The following is a 13,343-nucleotide window of genomic DNA, read 5'->3' as shown; positions in this document are numbered from 1 at the left end:
GCTCACACATTCATACAGTGCTTTTTCCTCTCACACACTCACAAACTGGTGATTTGTCTGTAGCAACTGTGTTGCTTTCAGTCTGTGTTGTAAATTAACCTCTTCATATTTTCTAATATTGTAGCTTTATCTTCTATCCATCCATTTTTTCCACTTATTCAATCCAGAGTCACAGAAGCCCAGCTGTGACAGGGCACACCCTGGATGAGTCACCAATCTGTCATAGGGCTGATACATAAAGGCAGACATCTATTCACATCTACAGGAAATTTAGAATCAACAGTTAATCTAACCCCATGCATGTCTTTGGACCACCAGAAGAAGCCAGAGTACCCAGAGAGAGCATGCAAACGCCACGCAGACTAGATTCAAATCCAGGACCTGCAGTATCAACCACTGCACTACCCTCGTTTTAGCATTCAGTGTAAAATGATCCTTATTGCCCATGTTAGGTTAGGTGAATCCAGGGGCCTGTTCTTCGTACCTCGCTAAGTAAGTTAGCCGGATTTGAATGTTGACGATTTCGCGTGATCTTGGATCGTTCGGTTCTTCGAAGCTCATCTGGGACTTGCTGTCATAGCAACAGATCCGTAAGCGTAAACCTGCTCGGGAGCAGGTTTACTTTATGTAAACAGGATTAGATCGCGGCCACTCAGGTATGTCCGCTGCAGTTATATGAAAGCAAGAGCGATATTTCGCCACTGTTTTACCATAAATAAATATTATCAATGTAACTAAAGATAATGCAGCATTTGATTCTTTTATTGATTTCATACAGATACATACAGGTCATTTCCGAAAAAAAGGGAAATGTACTATTAATCATTCTATTACATGTAGTAGATCATGTCAGATGTAATTCATATTTTAGAGTAGTAATAGTAAATTACTACGTGTAATCAAGATGAGACCACGACTATAAAAGCGAAGGTGGATTTGGGAAGTCTGTCGCAGCCATGTCCTGTCCGTTTGTACGCGAGCAAGGAAGGTGCAAGATTGATAAGGAGAGTTTACAGAATTTAGCGTATATTGCGGGATTAACAGGATCCTTTAGCTCAGCGCGACGGTGTGCTCATAGAGAGATATCGATTCTCCCGTGAGGGTATTATTTACTTCTTTCTCTCTCTCTCTCTCTCTCTCTCTCTATAGATATATAGATATATATATATCTCCCAACTTACTGTGCATGCTTCAGTCACCCCTTGCATGGGAACAGGTAAAAGTGATGGAGTGTTATGTAAAACTACACAAAAAACCCCACAATGTCAATAAATGTCACAGTACAAAAAGCATTTTAATTAAGGCAACAACCAAATATTTTACATTGTATAAATAGCACCAGTTATGAAGGTGCTGCTACTGCACCCCGGCTGCTGGTCTAAGGAAGAGCTTCCCCAGGGATGCCCTCAACAATGGGTCTGGTGGCATTCAACCCTAGGGCCAGCTCCTCTGCCGGGGTGTGACAAGGGGTGCAGGACCACCACCTGTCTTTATTTGCTCTGCCCTTTTCTTGGTTGCTGTTATAAACAAACAAACAGATTATTTCAGGGTCTCTTTTCAAGAGACTAAAAGCAATATAAGTGATAAATATTACCATTCTGTGGAATATTCTTATATTTCACTTTTACTTGTTCCCATGTTCTAGTGGGTCCTGTTGTGGCTCTAATGTGAAAGAGGATATAATGTAATATAATCTAATAAATTATTTACGAGTTTAATTTGTCAGCAACTTTCTGCCAGCCCTCTCTCCTTGCTTTTGCAGCCTTTGCAGTGTTCCCCTGCGTTTTAATTAAACTCTGAAACTCCTGATATCCCTCAATCAAGAGTTCTTGCTCTGCTGCCGTGAAATACTGAGCGCGCTCCTTCGACATCTTCGCCAACCAATCACAGGGTTGCCGATCAATGTTTCTACTATCGATGCGTAGCCCCTTTTCAGCCACCCAGTGATCTCAGATTACTTCATCCAGCTATACTAATCGTCAACAACAGGTGTGTTCGGAGAACCGGATTAGCGAGCTCAAAGTTAGCGCGATGATTTGATCTTGGATGTGTCATTTGATCTTGGATGTAGTAAGCGAGGTACGAAGAACAGGCCCCAGATCACATAAAGTTATCCAGGCTAAATTGAACTTGCTTCGTAGGCTCTGAAATAGTTTGGACAAGTGAACACTACATTAAAACACAGTTATGCAACGAAATTCAAATTTCTGGTACATAAGAACAGAGATTCTTTGGATTCAAGGCAAGCAATGTCAACCAAGAAGAGATGCAAAGGGTGCACAACGCAGCACAACTAACCTGTTCAACCGCCACAGCCTGCAGTATAATGAATGAAGCTAAAAATAATAATGCAGTGGTTGCTAATGTGAATCACCCAACATTAACTTAGACCGCCCATAAAAGGAAGCCTGTGCAGCATGTCATCCATGCAGCTCACAAAGACTGAACTCTTCCTACTGCAAAGAACAATGTGCAATGTGCACGAACACAGTGTACAGTCGAGTCCTAATAGCACTTACAACTGGGCTACACTGCCCATGAGGCTACATTCTTTAAGTCTATGCCTGTAACACTCTGCCTATTGCCTTCATATTAAATAATTTTTTGAATAATAATTTTTAAAATATTTCGTCACGTCATTATGCGGGGCCACAAGTAGAGCTGACATGGGCCACGAGATTGAGACACAGGCATTAGAGCCTCTTAATGCGTGTTTTGTTTTGGCGTGGAATTACCAAAAATAGAGAGGGGACAGCCTAACATATGAAACAGGAAAAGGCCGCCGTGTAATCATTTATTTCAACAAAGTAACTGTATTCTGAATACCACCTTTTAAAAGGGGAACTGTAACGGAACACAGTTACTCATATTTTGTATTTTAATACGTAACGCCGTACGTATATTCCGTTACTCCCCAACACTGATCATACCCACAACCATCGAGTACTTTGCTGTGAGTGAAATACTTGATATTTTGCTTCTAGGAGCTGCACTAGTGTCAGGTGAATAAACCTCTTATAGTCTGCAAAGAAGTTGTATTAACAGGAAGGAAGAACAGTGTCAAAGCGTCCTGCTGATTTCATTTTGTGTTACGTTTTTCTGCAATTTTAAAAGTGTATATTTTATTTTTATTGTAACAGATATGCTGAATTTAAATGAATGAAGAGGACCAATTTGTACAGATGTCACAGATGAAAATGTGAAAGCTGTTTTCTCTTTTTTTCTGTTTGCTCTTACACAGACTGGTATCATGCTTTCCTTTATTTCCCTCTTCAGAAATATGTTTCATTGTTTCGTCGTGTTAAGAGATTTTATCCACATAACTCACCTTGCTGGATGGAAATAACAATGGAAGAATTATTGTTATATTTATTTATTTTTTATGCCTGACAAAAATTTCAAACTTCCGAATTCCTGCATCCTCATCCGTCTGAAAGCAATTTCTTTGTTCCCACACTTTGCCTCATGCCTCTGCCTCATGCTTTCATTTTCCGTGCTGTGGTTCTCAGAGACTTCTTTTGTTGTACTCTTCCATCTAGCTCGAATTGCATTTTCAACAGAGGAAGAGCTCAACAGATGAATGCACACTGTATTACTTTCACTGTATACAATGCATGCTAAAAGAGAGCCTGTCAGTCAGGTTTGCACACCAAGAAAAAATGGGGGCAGTAAACCGGGATAATGAAACACTGAACAGCATGTTAATGCAGCATGTTTACATAGTCAGCAACTGTAACTGAGGTGGTTTCAAGATGAATCTTATCTTGGGGAATTTTACTTTCACTCGATTTACCAAAACATGATTGAATTGACCAAAATCATTTGACTACTTAAAGTTGGATTTGCGTCAAATGTTCAGTTCAATACGCAAATCACCTTCACTGCAAGGTTGTTGGTTTTTTTATAAGCTAGTTAACACAGACTTATGAATCAATCATGCATTGAAGACCAACCAGTGTTGTGTATTCACAGAACAAGAAACAGCTTTAAATTGTATTATCAGGCACTTTGACACTGGCAGCTTTTTACAAAACATAATTTGTCACAGTTTCTTTCGTTGAATCTAGGAAAAAGGCAAAAATAAAGACATAATACAGTATTTTTTTGGAACAATAACGTGATTCTAAAAGAGCTGCTGTGCATTGTGTTCTTAAAAAAGTGTTCAACTGGACAAGTTGAGGACAAAAAAACTATATAACTGAAGAGTTACCTCACATCCAAAGAAGAGCTTTGAATGTCCTTCAAGAATATTTTGCAACAGATTTAGCTTCATACTGGGGAAATATTCCCGATGACTACTTAAACACATGACAAGAAAGCTGCCTAAGGAAGTTCAGGCTGTGTTGAAGAATAAAGGTATTCAAGCTTGATAGAACTGTACAAACTCTGTTTTTTCCTTATAGACTATATTTCAATGCATGTTGCAAATTCCAAGAAATCGCTGCACCTACTTCCCATTTTATCAACAAAATATTGAAAAATGAAGGGTGGTTCAAGACTTTGGCACAGTATTGTAGGACACTGACTGACCATCCAACCAAAAGAGGTTACTGGTCACTGGTTTGTTATATTGTCTTTTTTCTGTAATTTCCCTTACCTTACCTGTCCATTAGAGAAATATAGTCTAGCTAACAAAAAAATAAGAATCAGTAGATCAGTCAATAAAATCCATTGCCTTATAGAGACATTTAAATCTCATTTGTAAATATTTTGATTAAGCACAAACATATCTTTATCTGATATGGCCAGTCACAAATTAGACAAATATTAAAAAGCATAAAAGAAGAATCAAAACATCATCAAACTGTTTACTTTATAGAGATACTGGACAGCAATGAACAAATAATTAAAATGAGCACGAAGTACGGAGTAGCAAAGTTCGGCATATGAGCCGATGCACAGCAACGTCTCAGTCTATAGTAAAACATAAAGCTCAACAGATCAGTTGGTGTGAAATGACGACAAACTTACTCAAAAGCAAAGACTTGTCCAAAATACATGCTGTACTGTGCAAATGTTTCAGGCACTCAGATCAGACCTGTGATACTTTCAAATTTTCCAAGAAGAGTGTACATTTTCAGTAAACTATGAACAAATGCAGGAAACAAAACATTCACGTTCTTTTCACTTCTCAGATTTTACACCCTTAATTACTTTCCTCCTCTCTTTGTTGCATCTTAGAGCTCCCACCAGTCAAGCAAACACAGGAGGGAAAGAGACACAAGGAGAGAGGAACAAAGGCAACAAACAGCTAACATGACACATCACTGCTTCATAGCTGTTATTTAAAGCCATAAATGAAAGGCATGGGTCAGCAGAAGTGAGATCATGACAAATGACATTATATAAAAAAATATATATATAGGAAAGTTTGAGTAAAATAAATGCAGAGGGTCTGTGTCTATAGAGCAGTGTTTCTCAACCACTGCTGCCAAATTCACCTGATTGGTACTCCGAGCGAGCGGAGCGTTGTGACAGGCAGAACAGTTACATTCTCTTCCACTTGAGGGCAGTATAGCTTCTTGCTCCAATTCAGTGAGTAGCAGGTATTAGCAGTGGATAATAGCTGCAGCATACTCAGCTTGATTTTCTGAAATACCTCACCCTCTACCTGAGAGATATTACAGTTATTGTAGAATTTAATTTGTTTGTTGTTAAGTCTTTTCCAGCATTTTGCATGCTGGAACATTTTGTGCTCCCTAAAAACTAATTTACATTTTAGTTTGAATGTTGTAGTCAACAAAAAGGAATGTGAAAACCACACAGGCTTTTCATATTTCTTTACAGGGACACAGACAAAATAACTATGATAATAGTAATAAATAAATGCCTACCATAGGTGTGTGTGTTACAGCTAAGGTTTGTGTTTTTATCAATGAAGATTTTTTTAAGGCTGCAAAGCCACCTGTCCCACTTCTCTTTAATATATAGAAAAAGAAATGGTCGAAACCAACACTTGTTCCTGCACACATAATTTACACGGACTGCTAAATAAGCATGATTCGTAATAACTCAGCTGGGTTAACTTATTTATCTATTCATATTTTGGGAAAACTACAAAAAAGCAAAAAGCAGTCATTTGAGTTTTTCAGAAATGGTTCACAGAAAAGAGGTGGTTTGACGCCAGGAAAGGGGAAGCTATTGGTTAAAAGGTGCCATAATGCATCCAGGCTTGTGTGTATCTGTTTTAGGCTAAAGATATATTCTACATGATGATGTCGAAGACCAAGACTGTATGTATGTAACAGTCAGACAGGTGAGTGGCCTGAATAATAAATACAGGTGTGTGCTGTAGGTCACTGTTTTGGAGATAGTAGCAGTTATATTGTGTAATTAATTTCCAAATACTCCAAGAACAAGTTGTTTTTTGTTTTTATTGCAAATTACTTGCATTATATCATTTTACTAATCATCTAAAAGACAAATCTTTTTCAGGCTTCACAATAAAAACAACTTTGCTTTATGTATTCTTTTACTCTATACTTTAAAAAAATGTACGTACTATATATGTACAGCTCAATTTAGACTAAAATCACTTCTATTGATGGGATTTTATCTCTTCTCCTCTGTTTCCTCTCTCTCCGCTCCTTCCAGTTGTTTGGTAAAATTCCTGTAGGTGTTCAGTGTCTCAACATTCAAATAGATCCTCTCCTCGTCACTGATGTCATCTTCTTCATTGCAGGATTTTAGAGTCACTGAAACAGAGCAGATGAGATTTTTCTGGACATCATGATCAAAACAAAGCTGCTGATTCATCTAATACATTGTTTGTTTTGGTGAGCACTGACCTGTGGTGTGGATGTGGGCCTGCTGTGTTTGTCTCCTTCTCCTGGGCACCAGTAACACCACCAACGAGACCAGCAGGAGCAGCAGGACCACAGGAACTACAGACGAGACCAGCAGCATCCAAGGAACTAAGAGAGAAAAGGTTTTAGTCAAATATGAACGATAGAAAGTGGTTCAGCATGAATTATTGGGACTTTCTATTTCCTTTGAAATTATGGTTTTACATAGTAAGGAGGCTCTTTTTTGGCAAACGTGTGTTAATCAGAAATGAGTTCAAGACACACTGCAGACAGGTCATTGGATGAATCTACAGATGTATAGAGCCTTTTTTTTATTGTTTAGAATGACATTTGTATCTAACATGCATGTTTGGACTGTTAGAGGGAGCTGGAGCACCCACAGAAAATGATACACAGGCAAAAGGTGCTAAATGCAAACACAATTAGCTCAGGTAACCAAAACACTCAAACCCAACTCAACCCCATTATTATTATTCCTATTATTATCCTACTATTTTTGCAGTTTTTACATCCTATGTATGGTGATACACTACAGTGATTCTTTTAACCAGAAGCAAAACAACGTTCTACCCCAGTTGTGTGTGGCAATTAGTTTGGCAGGAGCATGAAAATCAAGAGCTTTATTTTTTTTTATGACTTTTTATTTAGATTCTGTGAAACTGCGTTGGATTAATCTTGTAAGACTTCCACATTTAAATCAAATAAGTAATTTTCAGAGCATTTATGAAAGCTTTAGCCAAGTAAAAGTATTAAACCTACTTACCAGTTTAAGGATTTAAGCATGAACTCTTTTATAATGCAAAAATTCTTGTCATAAAGGGATGAATGTGTCAAAAGGCAAAAGCATGCCACAAATGTAAACCAAATGCAATCAGTGCACTTTCGGGTAAGTGAAATAATCCTCCTGTTGTCAGCACTTATACCTTATATATAACTGTTAATGGTTGATGTGGATTCATAGAGGCATCTGCAAGAGCTAAAAAATTTGTCTTAGTTTACGTGGACCTAAAAGCACATGGTCTAAACTGAAAAAACAAACAAACCCAAAAGAAAACAAATACAAGTACAATAGAGAGAGAGCAGTGATCAAATTTTTGTTGATGCCAAACCTGTACAGTGAGAGACTCCAGACTCCAACATGTTTATCGAAGGACTGCTGTAGAGAGAAGGTTTTTTTTTTTGTGCATAAATGTATTTTTTAGCACTCTATTGCGTCACCTGTGCCCATCTGCTTTTGCTTCCCTTTCTACTTTTAAAATTAGAAATTTAAAACAGGCACTATTCTGGTATAGTTTTAAACACTCAGCTGTACAGGTATTTCTAAATGTGAATGTTGGTGTCCTGAGTAATTATCAGCCTATTTTAAAACTGTCATTCTTTGTTAAAGTTTTAGAAAAAGGTGTTTTAAATCAACTCTTGTCTTTCCTAGATGAGAACAACATTTAGAGGACCTTTCTGCAACTTCTGCATGTCCATTTCAAAATTTGGAGAGGTAAATGTGAAAAGAACACAGTAGACCGGCATGTCTATTACATGCTTTGCCATGGAGAGAACGGAGGACAGTGAACAAGATCATCCTCTCTACTTAGTGTGGCAGGAGCAGAGGTGGAGGCCTGAGCAATTGGTGGAGAACAAAACGAAAGGAGCAAAAGAGCAAAAGTGTGGAACAACAGCTGTAACAGGCAAACAAAGACAACACTAACATACTAACATAAGCACCTCTGCGTCCTGTCAGGCATCCCTGCAGCATAAAACCTGCTACAGAGTTTAACAATGGCCTGTTTTTAGGCCTGTTCCTTTTCTCTGCGCATCTCTTTTCACAGCTATGTAGATAACTTACAATTATATTTACCTTAGATTTTGGAAATGTGTGAAAGCTCAGTGACTGAATATTTTATATCAAAAATTTGAATGTGTCATAGTTTCTTACAATTAAACAACATATTTTGTTTGTCCCTGAAGTTGTAGCTCGGACATTAAACCCCTTTTTAGTGCAAAACACAACTTAAAAAGTTTAGGGTAATCTTTGACACAAATTGAAATTTGACAAACAAATAAATTACATTACAGAATCTAGAAAGTGGCACTCTTCATGTTAAAGCCATAGATACTCTTTTTCTTGTTTTTCAAGATCTTTAAGGTCTGCACCCCAAACCCTCTTAACAAAAAGTGGGTCACACTTCTGCTGTAGTTGTATCGAGACTCTGGAATGATCTCTCAAGTGACCTCAGACATGCATTAACTGTGACTGTTTATAAATTTAAAATGAAGACTTTTTTTTTTCTTTTATCAGTCATTTGGTAACAACTGAAACAGCGGATGGAGGCTTTTTGACATGTAAGTTGTCTGAAAGTGTGTAGTTGAAGTTTGGGAACCTATCTTCTCTTTATTTATTTTCTGTCTTGTTTTGTAAAGCATTTGGTTTTAAATGTGCTTTATGAATCAAATTGACTTACTTAAGCATACATTTATATGAACAAATGAGACTCACTTGTTTGCTGGGAGAATAAACAGATAAACTGTGTAAAGAGTTAGAGAATATAGTAGCCACAGTGCGCACATCACACACAGTTACGCTGTCACTGTGGGCTATATGCTGTTCTGTTATTTAAAAAGATAAATTCAAAACTATACTTACATTTAATGATGACAGTAATGGGTGCTGTTGCAGTAGAATTGAATGTCCGTGTGGACACTGTGACTTCATACACACAGCTGTAGTTGCCTTGGTGTTCATACTCAGCTACAGGGAAACTAAAGGAGGCTGAGTTGTTGACTGCTGGCTTGCTGTCTGTGATGTTGGAGTCAGAGAAGATGAGAAAGAAACGTCCACTGGAAAATCTGGAGTTAACGGAGCAGGTGAGGACAAAACTGTAACCCCTGGTGATCTCTGCACCTTCAGGACCCCAGACCAGACCTGCACTAGGAGAGGTCAGGGAGATGCTGGGTGTCTGCAGTCTCACTGGGGAATAAAAGGTACCAGGATTAAGAAGGGAGCAGAATCAAACAACACTTAGTTTCTTGTTTACACATTCAGCAGTTATGGTGCAGCATTAACATTTTTTTGTTATGTTTCTTGTGATTTGATGAATGAAAGAGTGAACAATTCACTCTTTTAGATCTTTGCAAACTTCAGATTTGATTCTTTTGTTGCTAAACGCTCCACAGTCTTCAAAAACTAACTTCTAATGCTGTCTGCTTGCTCCTTGCTACAGTGGGAGCATTGAGAGCATTTAGTGAAAATGGAAGATAAACAAAGTTAATAAAAACTATAGAGTTACAGATTCAGCCTTTAATACATTGTTATTATATACAACAATTAAATATGTTTAAAACTACGATTGAAAAACTCTTTCAATAACTTTGTTACAGTTTAACAAAACCAAAGGATCTATGATAAAAATGATTTGTTTTTCTTACCAGTAACAGAGAGTCTGACCGAGTCACTTAATGGGGAGCTAAATTCACGACGTGAGCCTCTTTTCTTATACTGACACTGGTACAATCCCTCGTTATCAAAGTCCACGTTAGGAATATTGAAGGTAGCAGAGTTTGTGTTGGAGGTTTGGCTCCTCATGAATGAACCCTGAATTTGACTCAGAGTGAACGATCCACCTAAAACCTGAGTTGAGACTGAACATGTGATTTCAACAGTCTGACCCCAGGTCACCTCACCAACAGGGCAAATGGAGATACTGGGTTTTGGAAAACTCACTGAAAAATATCAACATATGAAAGCATTATCTCACCAGGTTACTGATTCTATTATTGAAAGAAGAGAATGAAACAAAGAACTTGGCAAAGTGGATTTTCTTCTTACCAGTAACAGAGAGTCTAACAGAGGAAGAGTTGAACCTTTGACTTGTTTTCATGTACTGACACTGGTACAGTCCATCATGATCGAAGTTCACATTATGAAGATTGAATGTAACAGAGCTCGTAGAGGATGTTTGACTCTGACTGAATGAGCCTGAAGTCTTCTGGAGGATAAAAGTTCCACCTGAGAACTTATCTGAGACTGAGTAAGTGATGCTGATGCCCTGACCCCAGGTGACCTCATTACTGTACAAGGAGATGGTGGGCTCTGGGAGGGTTTCTAAAAAATGATGTAGTTTTACATAAGACAGGACACAGTCAAGTTAAGATCAGATAATCTTAGTGCCTGTTGTACTGGCTGATAGCTTAGCTGATACCATTTTATACATCCAGATGGCAAATCTTATTTAAGGAGTCCTATTTGAAAACCACTCTGCAGCTGACTACCAGCCCACTTCTTTCTTTTCATGCTATATCTGATTTAGTGTCTGCTGGCAGTTATGTGCAGGACTGTTAGTGCTGGTTACACTACCTCCAACTTCTGATGTATACATAGAGAAACATGAGGGAGGTGTGCTCACCCCTGAATACCACAATAATCTGTACTGCCTCCTTCTCTTCTCCAATACACTGCTACTACTTGGTTTCTCTCTGGACAATTGGGGGGGGATGTCCAATTTTAACACCACATATTTTTAGGATCTTTGGGATGAAATGATGATGATTTTTTTTGAAGAAGAAGTCTTTAAATCAGTCTTTAAGTGGCATTTAAATGAGGAGTTATTTACAGGCCTTCATAGTAACATCATTAAATTTGGTGTGTTTAATTCCCTCTGAAGTGGAAGTTGCTGTGTGCCCAAAATTGAATTAGATGAAATTGCCTTTAAAGATATGTATTTTCATTTTTTTTTACTGGACAACACTGTTTAAAAAATGTTTAACTAAGAAACTTAATTGGTTAAAATAATATATTTCAATGATCCAAATGAGATGTTATCTAGTTAAATATGCACTAAACTGCAGACATGTTCAGAAGACAAAGTGTAGTAAAACAAGACATTTGAACATCTTTTCATAACTGGGAAAGTAAAATATGATGGAATAAAAAGAAACCAGAATCTAAGTATTGATTAGTACACAAAAAAAAGTTATTATGAAGTGATAAAACCATATACTTCATGCAAAAGTTTCTTACCTGAACAGACGACGCCAGCATCCTGACCATGGTTACAGTAATTGTAACTAAGTGGGGTGGCGTAAAAACAATTATCTAGAGAAGTTTCACTTCCTGAACAGCCCACATTACTGCGGAAGGCATTTACTCTACCTTGATCAAAATGATTAGACCACTGGGTCTGCAGCGCTATCCCACAGCCCAACTCTCTACAGACCACCTCAGCATCTTTTAAGTCCCACCAGCCATCATCACAGACTGTTCCCCAGGAGTGACGTAAAGAGTTATAGATTTCAACTCTTCCAGAGCACCGAGTGGACCCAGATCCAGCTAATCTGATCTGACCTATGTGGAAAAAGACAATATGAACTATATTGCAAAAAGCCTTTAAACTGAAAAAATGTAAGTATGACAGGTTAGAACAGACTGACCTGCAGAAGGTGAAGGTGAGGCCACGAGATAAGCAGCTATGGGAAAATGAAAACATAGAATATGATCACAACAGTTATTCAGGCTAAAAATACTGTAAGAAAAGTTGTTGTAAAGTGATGAATACTTAAATTGATAACTGTGTCTGAAATACTTTTTCATACTGTCTCTACAATAAAGAAAAGCATTAAACATTATGGAAAATCTGTTTTACCGAGGATCAAGAAATGAAGCACTCTCTTTTCTCTGCCCTCCATGACTGAGAAGAAAGGCTGCTGCATCATGTCATTTATCAGAACAGAAAATTCAACTAAAGCCTGTGGTTTACAAAAACACTTCACATTGGTTATCCTTCTGAAACACTTCTCCTTTTGATTTCTTTCTTTCGTTTTTTCTTACATGAAAGTAACAGAGCAGTAATACTGAACAACTCTGAACTTTAGAGCACCAAAACAAACTGCAGCACTCAAACAACACATTTACCAGTCCTGGGCTTAAAATACATACAAATATTTCCCTTTCACATGGACCTGATTTTTTTTTTTTATGTACATCTGTGTGCATGTATGTGCATCAAGAAAACCGAATGTCTAGTGTAATCGGAGCACTCGGTGCGGTGACTCCCACCACTGTGTCTTCATGTGTGGTGTCTCTGTCCACGCCAAATTATAACAGAGGTGGTTCAGGCATCTAATCAATGCCTTCTGTACACCTCGCTAAAACGTAGTTCTATTCGATTACTCTGGAACCGGAACTGGATGTACATCCCAAAAAACTGAACTTAGGAACTGAAACTGAATGGTGAGAAGTGAAACTGAAATTATTCAAGAGCTACATTTTTAAAGGATAAAATAAAGTTTTAAAGCAAATGAATTCATTTTCAAAATATAAAATTCAATTTCAATTTAGTGACGATAATTTTCAAACCAATACATTGAACTTCAAATTAGGCTTATTCAAATTCAGTTCTAAAAAGCATTTATTCAAGTTACAATTCAGATTCAATCTGAACAATTCAAATTTGAATTTAACTTATACAAATTCAGTTTCTGACAGCACAAAGTTCTGCCCATAATCATTATTACTGGGACAGACTATCAATTTTCCTATTTAAATAA

The 13,343-nt window shown here is 37.6% G+C and overlaps 1 protein-coding gene across 3 annotated transcripts; it reads right to left on the bottom strand.

Annotated features, from left to right (window-relative positions):
- Window positions 1-6,020: 6,020 nt before the first annotated feature.
- LOC109194238 (scavenger receptor cysteine-rich type 1 protein M130-like) lies at window positions 6,021-12,661 on the bottom strand. Of its 3 annotated transcripts, XM_019354195.2 has the most exons (8): window positions 12,440-12,661; window positions 12,228-12,263; window positions 11,818-12,141; window positions 10,627-10,902; window positions 10,227-10,520; window positions 9,445-9,768; window positions 6,789-6,914; window positions 6,021-6,695 (listed from the first exon to the last, which is right to left on the bottom strand). In XM_019354195.2, exons 1-8 carry the CDS (start codon window positions 12,507-12,509, stop codon window positions 6,553-6,555), a joined length of 1,593 nt encoding a protein of 530 aa, XP_019209740.1. In that variant the 5' UTR covers window positions 12,510-12,661; the 3' UTR covers window positions 6,021-6,552. The 3 variants fall into 3 exon arrangements, with proteins under 3 accessions (XP_019209740.1, XP_019209739.1, XP_019209741.1); XM_019354194.2 differs by having other exon boundaries at window positions 12,228-12,484; XM_019354196.2 differs by lacking the exon at window positions 10,227-10,520 and having other exon boundaries at window positions 12,228-12,484.
- Window positions 12,662-13,343: the final 682 nt, after the last annotated feature.

The sequence above is a fragment of the Oreochromis niloticus genome, unplaced genomic scaffold, assembly GCF_001858045.2.
Source record: "Oreochromis niloticus isolate F11D_XX unplaced genomic scaffold, O_niloticus_UMD_NMBU tig00008781_pilon, whole genome shotgun sequence".
Taxonomy (NCBI): Eukaryota; Metazoa; Chordata; class Actinopteri; order Cichliformes; family Cichlidae; genus Oreochromis; species Oreochromis niloticus.
Note: the sequence above shows the minus strand (reverse complement) of the source record. Positions and strands in the feature narration are given on the sequence as shown.

What these genes read in the sequence shown, in the direction of transcription:
- LOC109194238 (XM_019354194.2), bottom strand. Translation starts at nt 12,420, where the DNA reads ATGTTTAATGCTTTTCTTTATTGTAGAGACAGTATGAAAAAGTATTTC. An exon ending in TGTTAGACTCTCTGTTACTG is followed by an intron (nt 10,521 to 10,626) that starts GTAAGAAGAAAA and finishes GATATTTTTCAG; the next exon opens with TGAGTTTTCCAAAACCCAGT. An exon ending in GGTCAGACTCTCTGTTACTG is followed by an intron (nt 9,769 to 10,226) that starts GTAAGAAAAACA and finishes TTTATTCCCCAG; the next exon opens with TGAGACTGCAGACACCCAGC.